We start from the raw sequence: 15253 nt of genomic DNA, 5'->3' as shown, positions 1-15253 counted from the left end.
GACAATAAGATTTAAAATGTGGTCTTCAAAATCGCTATGGACTGGGCAGTTGAAACGTTTAAAATTTATGTGTTTTTTTAAGACATCTCTCAGAATAACAGATATGCTATTTTTATGACAAAATCTAGGTATTAAATAAAAGAGATAGCTTAAAGATCTACAAACAGTATAGTAAAACAGTCTTGATGGAGTTGTTAATTTGGGTCTACGCGGCTGCATCCCTTCTATAAAATCAGTATCGAGTTTTTGATCTGTGGAACTACTTAATGTAGAATGTAGACAGATATTGCACGTTGTCTTTTTTCTCAGAAGTTTTATCAAATAGCCTGAAATATAGACTAACATGCAACGTTCCACTCTTGTTTTCCTCAGAGCAAAGTTCTCTGGAACTGAAAATATAGACTCAACTGGTGATTCTACAACCTCTGGTGATGCTACATCTCCAGTTAAAAAATAATGTAAGTTATCTAAAGCGCCAACATGTTCATCTTCTTCACAATTTGCTCCGGGCGAATGATGTGAAAAAAATGAAATGATGAGCCCTTTTAGAAATTTCTCAAACATACTAGGGGAAGGATGCTGTTTCTACCTCTATGACCTCTAATAGATCCAACAAAAATCTTTAAGCAATCTTGGTTAAGATTTGTTAAACAAATGTAGTTATTTGTAAATTTAGACAAAATAGATTTCTTTAAGTTAATAAATCCCCTAAAAGTAGCAATTAAATTTTTAATTGATGGCACCATAACAAATATTTTCTTAACAAGGCAATCAAATTTAAATATATAATTCCTCTACTATAAAATGATTGAACACTGATTGTTCTAAAAAGTTAAAGTATTGCAAATATTTTAGGGATATTTTACAATTAAAAGTAGTATTTATTACTACTAATTATCCAGTTATATTAATTATTACCTTCTTGTAAGACTTCTTTATGTAGAGACATCACATTGACAACATACGCACAACTTGGTAGATTAATTGAATTTTATTACTACTAACATCTTCATAAGTTTTTGAGTTTCTGTAAACAAACAATATATAAACAGACATGTAGTAGATAGATAATTTTATATGTACCTGATAAAACCAATGATGGATATGCATTTACCCAAATACCTGTTCGTGAAGGAAGGATAATTCTAAATTTTTCACTAATATGTCCATAACAAACACCATGACGTTGATATATTTGCATTGTGGTTTATCCAGGTAACTTACTATTATTTACTTGATCAACCCATTTTTGGAAAGTATCGAGATCATTCTTTGGGAAACGATGTCTAATTTCCGTAGTAGAATTTTACCCCGGTACACTACATCTTTTACTACACTGACGTATTGTCATCAATTTTTATATTATTACCCCATAATAATTAATGTAAAACAGAAAATATGCACAACGTAAAACGAAAATTTCGTGATCTAAACAAAAACCATAACCTACAAACAACAAACATAAAAATGGACGCCTATAGAAAATGCTGATTTCACACAATTTGATCGACCAATCACATTTCATGTTAGTGGCGGCACCTGCAATTTAAACTGCCAATCACAATTTGCGATCGCAGCGCTACAGTTGATTGAACTAAACAAAACATTTCCCCAAGGTCGCCTATATCGTGAAATTTCTATTTTTTCTATGATTGAGGTTAGTGCATTCTTGAGTTGTCAAGAATATAATATTTTAGATCAACTATAATAACATACGAATATAATTTTCGAAAGAAATGGCAACACATTCGGGGGCACATATACTTCAATGGAGTCCCGATAAAAAATATAGCGAACGAGAGAGGTAATACATATGGAAACCATTTCCACATATTTTTCTTAATTAAACATACAATGATGTTTTTTATAGGTGGATATGTATTTATCCGGCCTATATAAACAGTAAAAAAACTCGTGCTGAAGGTAGGAGGCTACCCAAAAATAAATGTGCCGAAAACCCAACATACCAAGAAATTAGAGATGTTTTAGTTGCAGCTGGTTTAAATGCAAGTTTTGACACTTTAATAACTGATAGACACCTGGTGAGCAAAGTCAATTTTAGGTTGGCGTAGAAAACAAGCTCTATAGCAGGGAAAGAAGCAAGGAACTACTTTATCGGGGAAGAATTAGAGTTCAATTAAAGCATGATGATGGCTCACTTTACAATACATCTTTTCCTACTCGAGACAGTGTTATGTTGCACCTTGGATCAATGATACCTCAGCTAAAAACGAGACAAACTAAAGCGTCTGCTGAACCCACAGCACAAAGTAGCCAGGGAAAAGGCAAAGGTAAAGGCAAAGGCAGAAGATGAATTTGTTTTAAAAATGTGTCAGAGGTTTTTTTTTAATATATATGTCAATTTATACTAGGCTTAATTTTTTTGTGTTACCTATATAAAATTGGTTTATAAATCTAATGCAAGTTATACTCACCCTAATAAAGATAGATAGTAAATATCACAACAGCGGTTTATAAAGCACAAAAAATTAATGATTCAAATTTATATAGTATGAAAAGTCAGACAATTAAATGAACTGTAAAACAAAATAATTTTTCCATAAATAATTCAAATGCCGCCATAATATTATAGTTTAGAATTTCTTACAGTTATCTACTTACCTAGTGGAGTGCCATCTGTCGATCAAAGCTCGATATATTTTCTACTCGGAAATATAAAAAATGGGACTGTATATAAAATTATTTTACTTTGATTAGTATATTTAAACAAACAGTTTGAGCATTGTATGCAATTCATTGGACAAAATGTCATTATTTTATAAAAGACGTTTATTTATTTATAAATATACTCTTTGTATTGGTGGTTGCCCGATCGGGTACTATTTTACTTTTGTAAAGTGCATCTTTAATGATATCTGCAAACCTTGTCCTAAATATAGCGTTAAATTTTTGTGTTTTCAATGAAACATATCTCAATGAATACAATATGTGGTTTGTTTATTTACACCTAGACTAGTTAATAATAGTTTTATTCAAACGGAATTCTTATCAATTAGTATACATTTCATAATAGCACCTGGAATTTTTCATATAAATGGAAAAATATCATTAACAAACAAGCGAATATTTACGATTTAATTTAAAATAATACAGAAAATAAAGAAATGTTTTCAGATCACGTGAATGGTGTTATTTTATATGAATGATAATATATTTTTTAAATAGGCTCGCATTGACATTGGGAAAATTTTATTATTCCGGACAAGTGAATTTTCGCCCTTCCTAGCGAACAATGGACAGAAAAACACCCGGAATAGTTGTCGCATTTAAATACCCCGACCTCAGTCCGCTTATCTCTTTCGTGTAAAATTAAAGCTTCATTAAATAATAAAGATAAAGCGAGAGGAGAGATTTAGGCGAGCTTAAAAAATATAAATAGTACGCAGAGCCGTGGAAGCGGTAACAGTAATCGTTGAAGTACCGAAGCGCGGTTTCGATATAAGAATCGCAGGTGTCTAGGGATAGTTGTCGTTGAAGTCTCGATATTAAAATGACGGTGAGGAGGACGAACGTGGAAAACTCGTTGGACTCGATCCTGTATCGGTTGGGGGATTTCGGGAAATATCAGATACAGGTCTTCGGTTTGGTTTGCGTGGCCGTGATTCTGCATAGTGTCGTTCACATCGTGTACGTCTTCACCGCCATGGACCTGAACTACAGGTATTTACTCGTTATTTTTGACCGTTATCATCCCGCATAGTTGCATAATGTCGGGATTGATTCAAGCGGAACTGTGAAATATTAAAATGGGCGCACGTTCTCCTTTAAATCCAATTTAGGGTAATGTAATGGCTTGAGGAAGTTGTTACTGTCCTATTAGGCATGAGCGTTTAGTATTTATTAAGGTGTTTAGGGTACTGCCGACGTAAAAAAAATATTGTTAATTATTTTCGTTGACTCAAGTTTGCTTAAATAATGGTATAATAAATAGGTGCTTTTCGCGGTCACCATTATGGACCTTATTTAATGCGAATTTTAAATGTTAGTGGAAATACCGGTTGACCGCATGGTACCTGCTTTTTAAGTCGTACTGAATATTAATATTTCTTTTCGATTAATTGAAATGGAATAAATCGAAATTTGTTATATAATTATAGTATTTGCTTGCATGTATTTTGATCGTGTTTTGTTACAAATTATTATGATTCGGGAGGGGACAGCACTTTTGACTTTGGAACAAAACATAAACTTTATTTACATCTTTGTCCTTTATACAATTTTGAGCAGCCTCGATACAAATACAGCGCCCTCTACTAGTTGTTCTTCTTCTTTTCTACACTGGCTCTTGTATCGATGTAAATCATATATTTAAGATCCCATCTCAATTTAAATGTAACTGACAACTAACCGAATTAAGATTATAAAAAGAAATTACAAAAATATATATAAATTTCCAGAACAAAACTATTACATTCAACGTACAAATTTGTTTGAACTTATAACTCTTCTTTTTCAACATGGCGAGAATTTAACTTTAATTAATTATTTAATTAATTAAGTCTGCACAATTGTGTGATAAACCAACGTAAGAACCAATTTCCTTCTTGATGGGTGATACACTGATTATAGCGACCCTCCAACTTTTCGATACAATTTTTGTGATACGATTTGTCCTTCATCTCAGCGAGCATTCTTTTGAGATCTGAGAACAAGAAATAGCAGCTGGGAGCCAGATCCAGAGAATACGGTGGATGAGGAAGCAATCCGAAGTCCAATTCATGGATTTTTGACACGGTGCATTGTCTTGGTGAAGCAGCACTTTCTCTTTCTTTAAAAGCGGTCATTTTTCGGTGAATTCGTCGTTCAAACATTCAATGAAAATTATTCTATGCGCATCCCAAAATACAGATGCCATAACCTTGCCAGCCAACTGTTGCATTTTCCCACGCTTTGGAGCGGGTCCATCGTGTGCAGTCCACTCGGATGACTGTCGATTGGACTTCGGAATGAAATGACATATCCACGCAAAAACTCGGGTTTTTTACGCTTGATCATCTTCAAACTCGGTTACGAATCATCAACTCGTCGTTGTTTTTGGTCAAAAGTGAGCACCCACTTTGCACAGAGCTTTCTCATACCCAAATATTCGTGAATGATATGATGTACATGTTCAGTTGACATCTCTTATCTGAGTGTCTGCTATTTCATTCAATTTCAATTTACAGTCATTCAAAATCATTTTGTGGATTTTTTAAATATTTTCGTCGGTGACAACCTCTTTTGGGCGTCCACTGCTTTCGCTGTCTTCGATGCTCATTTCACCACGTCTAAACTTAGCATACCAATCCTTGATGGTTGATTTTCCTGGGGCAGTGTCCGGAAACTCAGCATCAAGCCAAGTTTTTGCTTCAACTGTATTTTTTCCCTTCAAGAAGCAATATTTTATCAACACGCGCAAAAGTTGCTTCACTCAAGATGCTATAATTCACAAACTAATGATCCGACAGCTGTCAAATTTCAATACGCATCTGTTGAGGCTTAGGGCTAACTAAAAACATATTGATTTAATTCTAGTAGAGCCATCTATGTATCAGCCCGAGGTATTTTCAATTGACATCATAACTCTTACTTAAAAAAAATAAATTGCCTACTTGTGTATATCAATTCGTTTTCTTTTATTGTTGGTTTTAGTGTCATAATAATAAGTGCTAATAAGATTTCTGAATAGCTGAATAGAAGAAAAGAAATTAGTTTCAACAAGAATGTTTCTTAACATTGATTAGATCTAACAATACCTAATCAATCATTGTTAGAGGACATTTCCGAACATTTTTTTGGACTAGGCCATAGTGCATTCCCAATTCTTCTGATATTGGACAATAAATGTCTTTATCTTTATCGTTAACCAAAGGCGTTATTATATTTTCAAATGTACTGTACATGAGAGAGCATAATTACAAATTAAATATACTGCCGAGAGTGTGCTGTGAATAAACATTCTTAATTAGCGAAAAAATATAAAAGTGGCTTTTTGAAATATAATTAAAAATAATAATAAATGTAATAGTGATAATAAAATATAATATTTTATAATAGTGACACTTGTATAAATATGTTTTAACCCGGGAGATAAATAGAACATCCTAAATAATTTATCGAAAATAACTATAAAGTTACGTTATTAAAAACACACTATAGTCATGGAATAGCGATATTTTCGCTAATTCTTCACTCAGTGCCCACTACAGGGCCATGTGGTTTGAGAATGAATGAGGAAAATACCAGAAAGTATTGACAACTGACAATTCACAAATTCCTGCTCATATCATCACTAAAATCGGAGAATTAAATTTTGAATGGAATGAATCAACATCCAGCTTATTCACCAAATTCAGCTTCCTCTCATTTCTAGTTCTTAAAAAACCGGAAAAAAATATGTTTTATCAGGCCATGTAATTCTGAAATATGACCAGCATATTAAAATAAGATAAGAACACATATAATTGATTAAGCACATATATCTTAACAAGACAGTAACAGTAAAATTGAAATAAAATTTTTTAAAAAATGTCAAGTACGAAAATATAACCTTGGCTTCGTTCACAGATACTCGTATGAAATAAAAATAAACATTGTCATGGAGAAAGAACTATAATTTTTCCAAACGATGCTCAAGTATTTCTATTGATGCATCGAATTGCCATGAACATATATAGATAACTAGAGACAAACATATCCTTATAGCAAACGTTCGAACATCACAATAGTCAAGATTACCTGAACAAACATTTTGTTTATTGGGTACTTTAAATTAGTGTTCATCTATTTAATTGAAAAAATAATCCGTTATTTTTTATAATCGATATATAATTCGATTATTTTATGCGTACTTTATGCGTAGAGATTATATTTAGTTTACCCAACCTAATGAAACTTAATTTAAATATAGGTTTTTGATAAATCATGCAAATATTCTATTATACACTTGTTTAGGAGAATACTTTTAAAAACTATTAGAATATTAAATATATTAAATATTATATTAAATAATATTATTTTTACAGTGTGTGAGCAGTCAACAATATGAATTAATGATATTATTAACATATGTATTTTTTATAAAATCTTTATTAGATACGCTTAGTACCATCTTAATTATAAATTAATTTATTACTACATTTCATTTGTTCATATAACTTCGTATAGTTTGGTTCGCTTCAATCTCCTGACGTCTTGCGCTCTGTCCAGCAGTTGTATTGCTTCCACGTTAGTACGATTTAACAATCTTCTTTCGTGTTTCAAGGCGAAATCTTGGATAACTTTGCAAATCCATTTGATTTCCAGGTCATCGTGCAGTTCTTCGTTGGTTACGTAGCGATAAGCATTGGTAATCAATCGAAGAACCTTGTTCAATATTTGCACCCCAGAGGTCCAAATTGGCTTTAAAATTGTCCAATCAATCAATCTCTTTTTAAAATAAGATTTTAAATCAAGTTGAGATTATCCTCCGACCAACCAGTATAGTTGTTTTATTTTGGTTCTAACGTGTTTTGCTTTTTGCAAAACATTGTAGACAAAAATTAATTTCCTTTCAGATTTTTTTCAGAACGGTTTATCTTTTACCTCAAAATAGGTGTTAACCTCTTCATACGAGCGAAATTTCTCACTGGTGAGCATTTTTTATGGTCTACGAACATTCAGTAGTCGCTGGGAGCCAACTCTGGCGAATACGGTGGACGTGCGATGTCTTAATGAAACAAAGTTTTCTCCAATAACGTTATATAATATTCACTGTTGATGGTATTTCCCTTCCCAAGATAGTCGATGAATAGTACACCACGCATATCCTAAAATACCGAGGACATAACCTATCCAGCCTTTCGATTGTTTTGCTTTCGAGCGCTTTGGGCGAGATTCACCAGTTACGGTCGACTCATATAACAATCATTTTGATTTCGAAGTAAAATGATGGATCCATGTTTCATCCATTGTCACATATCGTCGCAAACATGTTTAAACTACCCAAAATCATGTTCGCACAGAGCTTTCTCATTGTCATATGTTTATGAAAAGTAAAACCAATATTCTTTTTTGATATATTTACGATGTTAGCTAACTCACGCAACTTCACTATTCGATCATTCAAAAAGATTTTGTGGATTTTTAAATGTTTTCTGATGTTATCACCTCATTCGGACGTCCACTGTGTCCTGCATCATCGGTCTACATTTAAATGCTAAAAAACATTTCACTGTTTCAGGTGCAAGATTCCTGGCTGCGACGCGACATGGGACCCGAACTTCGATCAGCCGTGGCTACCAAGCGCCATCCCGATCGTCAACCAAAAACCGGACAAGTGCTTTCGATACCAATTAGTTCCGAATCGGACGGAACCAAATTTGAACTGTACGGAGGATGTGTTCAATTACAACGCGGTGGAGCGTTGTGACGAATTCATATATAGCGGCGTCGAAACAACAATTTTACAAGAGGTATTGTTGCCCCCGACAATGTATCGGGGTTGTTTCGTTATGGTTTAAAGGTCACTGTGCGAATAACGGTATTAATATTATTTTTAGTACGACCTCCAGTGCGATGAGAACCTATGGAAGCTGACCATGGTGGGTACGATGAATAGTGCCGGACAATTTGTCGGTTTAATTATATCCGGATTTATTTCTGACAGGTACAGAATCTTCAGCATAATTATTTTCATTAACAAATAGTTTGGTTTCATATGAATTAGACCAAGGATGTATATGTGAGAGTGGTTCGATAAGTACTTATCGAACTGTTATGAGAATATTTTGGAAAAGTGACGATTTATTTCGCAACATAGACTCCTTTTAACTCGATACACTTGATCCAGCTCCAGCTTCTTTAACCCGTCTGAAAAATCCGTTTTTTTTCGAGGTCTACTGGTTCTACTGGCGACTGCCTTTTTCAAATTTTGAAACGAAAAGAAGTCACACGGGGCCAAATATGGAGAATTGTATTCGGTATGGACGAGGCAGGAGTTCGTAGCGCAATTCGACCAATTTGGTTATGGCGAATGTGGATGTGTGAGCCAGTGTGTTGTTATTGTGTAAGAGCACATATTTTTCTACAATTCGTCGTCAAATCGACCCAATAATTATGCGCACTATAGCTCTGTGAATCCCAGAAAACGCTGGCGATCACCTTTACGGCCGATAGGACTGCTTTCGCCTTCTTCGGAGCACGTTCGCCAGGTGAAGTCCACTGATTCGACTATTTCGGTCTCTGGTGTGTCCCAGTGGATCCATTCGTTTATGGACGGTCACGAAACGACAAAAAAACTTCTTTGGATTGCGTTTAAACAGCATCAAACACAGCTCTGAACTCAAACTCGCTATTCAAATTAATTTTATTCAGATTTCCATGGTACACCCTGTATATTATAGTTTCATAAGTTTTGGTGATACCAAATTCTAATAGCTTCTGATAAAATGAGCTACTGCAATTCCCTTTAGGTGACTATACCCCTCGAATTGCAAGCTTTTGTTTAAATTCCACTAGACTATGTTAGTTCCCAGCATCTTCAATATGCCTTTGACAGCATTACGCCCGAAACTGCAAGACTTGTGTCAGGAATCCATGAACTAAGGCAGTTTTTCATAGCGTGGATGTTACGTAATTGTAATATTTTATGGATATAGGCCTGTGAACAACGTCAATCCACTTCTTGTGACCTTACAGCTTCAGTTGAGATACTCTTGCCCGAATACCAGTTAGCTACGCCAAGAAATGCTCTGAGTAAATGCGGAACAAATTCTAATCTAACCAATCGACCTAAGTAATGTTCGTTATAAGTAATTTGATTCTAGTTAAGTGAAATAATTCGAACATACCATTATGTCTAGACATCCCACTCATCGCATCTTTTAGTTTAACAAAAACGCAAGTACCCAGGGCTGAATCAGTTGCAGGATATAACATATATAGGCTAAATCCTGTCAATTAAACTTAAAATATTTGTATATAAAGTGTTTCTTATATTTTATTTCACATTTTTATTACTAAAGACGTGGCTGTCAAGTGGACTTTGGAACTAATTTTTAAAAAACTCCCAAAATTCTTGCCTCCGAACACTTGTTAGGTTCTATATATATATATATATATATATATATATATATATATATATATATATATATATATATATATATATATATATATATATATATGGTTCTATATATGATTTTGTATTCTTCTTATTTTAATCTGCTACTGTTTGTAAAAATATGAGGCTTTGTTATTTTGATGTTGTTGATGGTTTAATGTTCAAGCATTACTCCTAAGCTGATACCAAGATACCAAAACAATAAAAAGCACATATTTTTTTCAAAACGTACAGATAATTTCTGACATAAACAACATTACAAAAATTCACAGAAGTTAAAATAAAACAGACGGATTTTATTTACTTTTGATGTTTGTTTCGCAAATATTTTATATGTATTTTTGTACAGACGACTAGCTGCGAATTGAATTAAAAATTAACGGCATATAGCGATTGTTTTTGTCTGATATATTTTTCTAAATAGACCATCTTCTCGGCCATTTGCCTGAGACTTACCCTATTAGGGTCTAGAAATCCTTTTCATCACTGCTCATGTATTGTATGCAATGTTAATGTTATGAAGGTCTTAGATAATTTAATCTGTCAAAATCGATGGTGTTCTATCATGGGTCGCATTTCAGCAGTAATTACAAATACACAGGAATGTTCGTCTGGTCGGTTGGTCGGAATGAGTGGCTGTCGATGCGATTGTTTGTCCGAACACTCACTACTATTTTGTGGAAGGAATTCGCACAGGAACTGAAAACACTGGTTGAATAAAAACTTGTTTATTGCGATATTAAATGATACATGTGGTTGACAGGAGAATTGACAGGATATTAGGTTAGGTGAAGGAAGTACGGTAGCACTATGGAAGTGGTACTGTTACAGGGGGGTAGAGAAAAGAAAAGAGAACGAGACGTCATCGTGGTGGTCTTTTATAGCCGGGAACCGCATGGTACCAATCCACTGGCGTTGCCAACCTTTGAGTTTGATGTAGGTGAATGCGGGGTGGCCTAAAGTGTTGTAGCGGTCGCTACATCACTCCTCTCCTAGTGGAGCTACCGTGGAACGTATCTCTATATGGGGATCGTTATCTCTATATAACGCCTAGGACTGCTTATGAGATGGGAATCCCAACCTGAGTGAGGAATTTTACGGGATCAGCTGCCATCGTAGTTGTATCAGGTCGTCGTTCGTGGTGCAGGTGCAGGTATGTAAGCAGGTGCCTTACGTGTTCCGTTTCGTGATGCAAGGGTATTCATGTGTTGATGTTATGCATGATGGGCTTCTGTGGTTTTCGTCCATCAGGATAGTCTCGTGGGATGACGTCGACTATGTGATGTTGATGGTTTCCATTCCTCGTGCTATTCTTCCATGCATGTATTAAGCACCTGTCGAGTGGCTTATGTTGAGCTGGTTTACATGTTAGGCACTTCGATCACGTCAGGGTCGCCAATTGTAGGAATGTTCGTCTGGTCGGTCGGTCGTAATGTGTGGCTCTCGATGGTGTCGTTTATCGTAATACTCACTACTGTTTTGTGGACGGAATTCGTACGAGAACTGAACCGATTGAAGAAAAACTTGTTTATTGCGATATTAAAGGATACATGTGGTCGACGAGAGAATGGACAGGATATTAGGTTAGTTAAAGCAAGAACGGTAGCACTATGGAAGTGGTAACCCCATGGTACCAATCTACCAGCGTTGCCACCACCAGTGTTGCATCCGCTTCAAGACTAAATTTCGAGCGCCAATCTTTCCATATTCAAACAAACAAATTCCTTGATCGCTTTCGAAACAAAATCATTATTTTAAGGAATCCGACAATCAGTGCACATTTGATAAACAAAATCAGCGAGATAAATTACAGTGGTTTAGTTGAAAATGCTATCTGAAATATGAAAAGTAGTACTAAGAATGAACAATTAAACACACACATGTTTCTGCAGAATAAAATTTTGTCATAAAAATCACTCAAGATCTCTTATTCCTTGACGTCTTCACTAACTTTTAATACGTTATTGTAGATATGGTCGCAAAATGCTATTAATATGGGGCATGGTACTCTGCGCGATATGCGGATGTTTGAAAGCCTTTATGCCCACCTACGAGCTGTTCCTTTTAATGGAATTCCTGGACGCCGCTTTCGGATCAGGCAGTTACATATGTGGTTTTGTATTAGGTAAATATGTATATTAGGAAGCTGTTCAATAATTTTTGTGAATGATAAAAGGTAAGAGCACGATATTACTCATAAAGAACCAAAAATGGCCATCATAGCGATGAAAACCTGATTAGCGTTACTTTATTGCGTTAAAACCTGATTAGCGTTACACTAGTATCATTTTTGTAACTCTTTGGACAAATTACATGTAAATATTCCAAAGAAAAGACCATTTGTCGAAGTTAGAGAAAAAACGATAAGTGGAAGAAATCTTTAATTTTATTTTTATTGATAAATTAGTGGTTCATCACGTTGGAGTTCTTAAGAAAATATATTTTTTTATGAAGAAAATGCATTCTCTCATAGCCTCCTAACTGACTAAAAAATCGTCTCGAAGCAATAAATTAATATACGAATTGTTGCAACCTCCACGTTATTCCCCATATTTAGGTCTCTCTGATAAGTGAAATATAATTATTCAATGAGGTCATATTCAATAATGAGATGTACTTCAAAACATTAAATAGTGTTTTCTTTTAATCAAATGACAAAACTTATTAAACTATCTAGTTTCGTACTAAATATTAGGTCCAGCAAAAAGATATTTATTATTTATCCAACAGATGGCTTTAATAAATTGTATCTGGCGCTACAACATTCAGATAGAATCACAATAGATGATATTAGAAAGTTGATATTTCATACCATAAATGTTTATTTGACAGTTTTGTTTCAATTTACGTCAAATATGGACACCAGCAAAGAGAACAAGGCTGTATTTAAAAAAAATGGAAGGACTGCTGAACATTTTAGTAGTATTTATATTTTGGTGTCATCGATTCCATTCCAATAATTTTGATTCAAAGTTGAATCACGTTGAAAATCATGATAATGGCCGGGTCTCACCATGATATAGACACTGTTTCTGTTGCCTAGAAGTTACACATCGCAAAAAAGCCTTTTATAGCTACTCGGAGACGGTTGGATACAAAAAGATACTATATGCCACCCAAATTAAATTGAAGAATTGCCACCTATAGATCTGGTGAATAACGGGTGGTAATAAAAGTACAGTGAGCTCTGCAAGAAGGAAGGTTTTGCTCTACACTTAGTGGGTTTGGCAAGAAATCGTATGCTATGAGCTACTCCTATATTGACAACAATTCAACCGTTTGAAGAAAGCAATCGTCCAGAACAACGCCAAACCACACTCCATGGCGACTAACCAGAAGCTCATTTATTGGGAGGTTCTTATAGTCCGGACATAACACCGAGTGACTATCTGTTCCTGTTCATGGCGAACCATTTTGAAGGTGGAAAATTTACCACAAGAGCAGCTTGTGAAAGTCGACCATGCCAGCTTCTTGATAGTACCGTCAACGACTTCTCGTCAACGAGAGAAACATAATAGAGAGAAACATTATAAACATAATTTTACTACACCTATTATTATATTATTACACCTAATATAATCATCTTTGTCCATCATAGGTATTGAATTAGTCGGTCCCAAGAAGCGAGTACTCACCGGTACCACCATCAGCTGTTGTTACGCCGTCGGTGAAATTCTGGTCGCTTTTGCCGCCTGGTCGCTAAAACACTGGAGGTACTAGGGAATCGAACCCAAACCCAACTCAACGTTAACCAAAATCATGAAAAATTTCAGGCCTCTACTGCTAGTCTGCTACATACCTCCATTATTCCTGATCACGTACCTCTGGTTGATACCCGAATCGATCCGATGGAATCTCAGTAAAGGTCAAGTGGAGGAAGCGAAGGAGACTCTGAGAAAACTGGCAAGGGTCAATGGCAAAGAGATATCCGAAAAGGAACTGGAGACGCTGGATGTACAGGAAATAGAGCGGAGGGATTGCAGCGAGAGTTTGGAGAAGTCTGGAAGTATATTGGAGGCGGTGAAATCCGGCATTTTAATGGTGAGGCTGATTGCTTGTTGTTTCTGCTGGATCACCTGCGTGTTCTTGTTCTATGGGCTGACCTTGAACTCGGTCGCTTTAAATGGTAACCACTACGTCGATTTCATCCTGACTGGTAAGTTTCTGCGACCACTGAAATTATTGTTTGATTCAGAACTTTTTTTTTGTAGCATTGGTGGAGGTTCCTGCCTATATTGTGTGTAATTTTATAGTAGATACGATGGGAAGGAAGAAATCGCTTTGTGGATCTTATCTCCTGACTGGAACGGCCTGTTTAGCCTTCATTTTTATCCCGCCAGGTGGATACACCTAATTTAATGAAAGTTTAGCAATGATTATATCGTTAATGCTGTTTTTAGCTTCAAGATGGGGCAGCTTGGCAGTTTACCTCATCGGAAAATTCGGTGCTACTGCCTCGTTCACGATACTATACGTATTAACCAGCGAGATGTTCCCCACTCATCTGCGACACTCTTTTATGGGGACTTGCTCCACTTTTGGTAGATGCGGATCGATGATATCACCACAAACGCCTCTACTGGTAATAAATCGGGAATAATGTCCATTCAGACTGCTCTAAAAACATATTTTAGGCTCAAATTTGGGAACCTCTGCCTCTCATCAGTTTCGGGGTAATGTCCTTGGCCGCTGCGGTTCTCACCATGATCTTTCCGGAAACTGTTAACAAGAAGCTACCGGATACAGTGAAAGAAGCCGAGGACATCGGGAAAACCCCTCCAACTGTTAAAGAAATCATTGAGCGGTACTAAACGAAAATATCTGTGATAATTAGTTGTTTTGTTTTATTTTAATATGAATAGGTTTTGTTTTACTTTGTATATTTATTTTATTTTTGTTTTGACATGAAATAAATCTTGTTATGTTTTATTAATTGCTGAAAGACAATCTGCGATATCAGAAATATTATTATTCATATAACAAAATATAGATAACACAAAAAATAATAATTAATGAATTGAGACCAAATACAGGAATTTTCAATAAGGACGGGCCGATGTTAACTGCCTCTTTAGTTAAGGTTGTTTTGATGACATCTGTTTGGCACATATAATCTATTCATTGATACCAAATCAACATGGTTGAGTATATTAT

The 15253-nt window shown here is 35.1% G+C and overlaps 2 protein-coding genes across 2 annotated transcripts; both read left to right on the top strand.

Moving 5' to 3' along the window:
* The first annotated feature begins 1644 nt into the window (after positions 1 to 1644).
* On the top strand, positions 1645 to 2368 carry Srp19 (Signal recognition particle 19). The gene is made up of 3 exons (XM_076398287.1): positions 1645 to 1804; positions 1871 to 2006; positions 2063 to 2368. Exons 1-3 carry the CDS (start codon positions 1737 to 1739, stop codon positions 2312 to 2314), a joined length of 456 nt encoding a protein of 151 aa, XP_076254402.1. The 5' UTR covers positions 1645 to 1736; the 3' UTR covers positions 2315 to 2368.
* Positions 2369 to 3412: 1044 nt separating this feature from the next.
* On the top strand, positions 3413 to 15032 carry LOC143192676 (organic cation transporter protein). The gene is made up of 9 exons (XM_076398156.1): positions 3413 to 3681; positions 8222 to 8453; positions 8541 to 8647; positions 12070 to 12224; positions 13698 to 13812; positions 13873 to 14255; positions 14311 to 14439; positions 14500 to 14681; positions 14734 to 15032. Exons 1-9 carry the CDS (start codon positions 3512 to 3514, stop codon positions 14908 to 14910), a joined length of 1650 nt encoding a protein of 549 aa, XP_076254271.1. The 5' UTR covers positions 3413 to 3511; the 3' UTR covers positions 14911 to 15032.
* The last annotated feature ends 221 nt before the right edge of the window (positions 15033 to 15253 follow it).

This window comes from Rhynchophorus ferrugineus, unplaced genomic scaffold (assembly GCF_030347505.1).
Source record: "Rhynchophorus ferrugineus isolate W39M unplaced genomic scaffold, kcgeb_rfMv2 rfM1, whole genome shotgun sequence".
NCBI classification, from domain to species: domain Eukaryota; kingdom Metazoa; phylum Arthropoda; class Insecta; order Coleoptera; family Curculionidae; genus Rhynchophorus; species Rhynchophorus ferrugineus.
Note: the sequence above shows the minus strand (reverse complement) of the source record. Positions and strands in the feature narration are given on the sequence as shown.

What these genes read in the sequence shown, in the direction of transcription:
- LOC143192676 (XM_076398156.1), top strand. Translation starts at nt 3,512, where the DNA reads ATGACGGTGAGGAGGACGAACGTGGAAAACTCGTTGGACTCGATCCTG. An exon ending in TGGTCGCTAAAACACTGGAG is followed by an intron (nt 13,813 to 13,872) that starts GTACTAGGGAAT and finishes GAAAAATTTCAG; the next exon opens with GCCTCTACTGCTAGTCTGCT. An exon ending in CTTCATTTTTATCCCGCCAG is followed by an intron (nt 14,440 to 14,499) that starts GTGGATACACCT and finishes TGCTGTTTTTAG; the next exon opens with CTTCAAGATGGGGCAGCTTG.
- Srp19 (XM_076398287.1), top strand. Translation starts at nt 1,737, where the DNA reads ATGGCAACACATTCGGGGGCACATATACTTCAATGGAGTCCCGATAAA. An exon ending in AAATATAGCGAACGAGAGAG is followed by an intron (nt 1,805 to 1,870) that starts GTAATACATATG and finishes TGTTTTTTATAG; the next exon opens with GTGGATATGTATTTATCCGG. An exon ending in TAGTTGCAGCTGGTTTAAAT is followed by an intron (nt 2,007 to 2,062) that starts GCAAGTTTTGAC and finishes AGTCAATTTTAG; the next exon opens with GTTGGCGTAGAAAACAAGCT.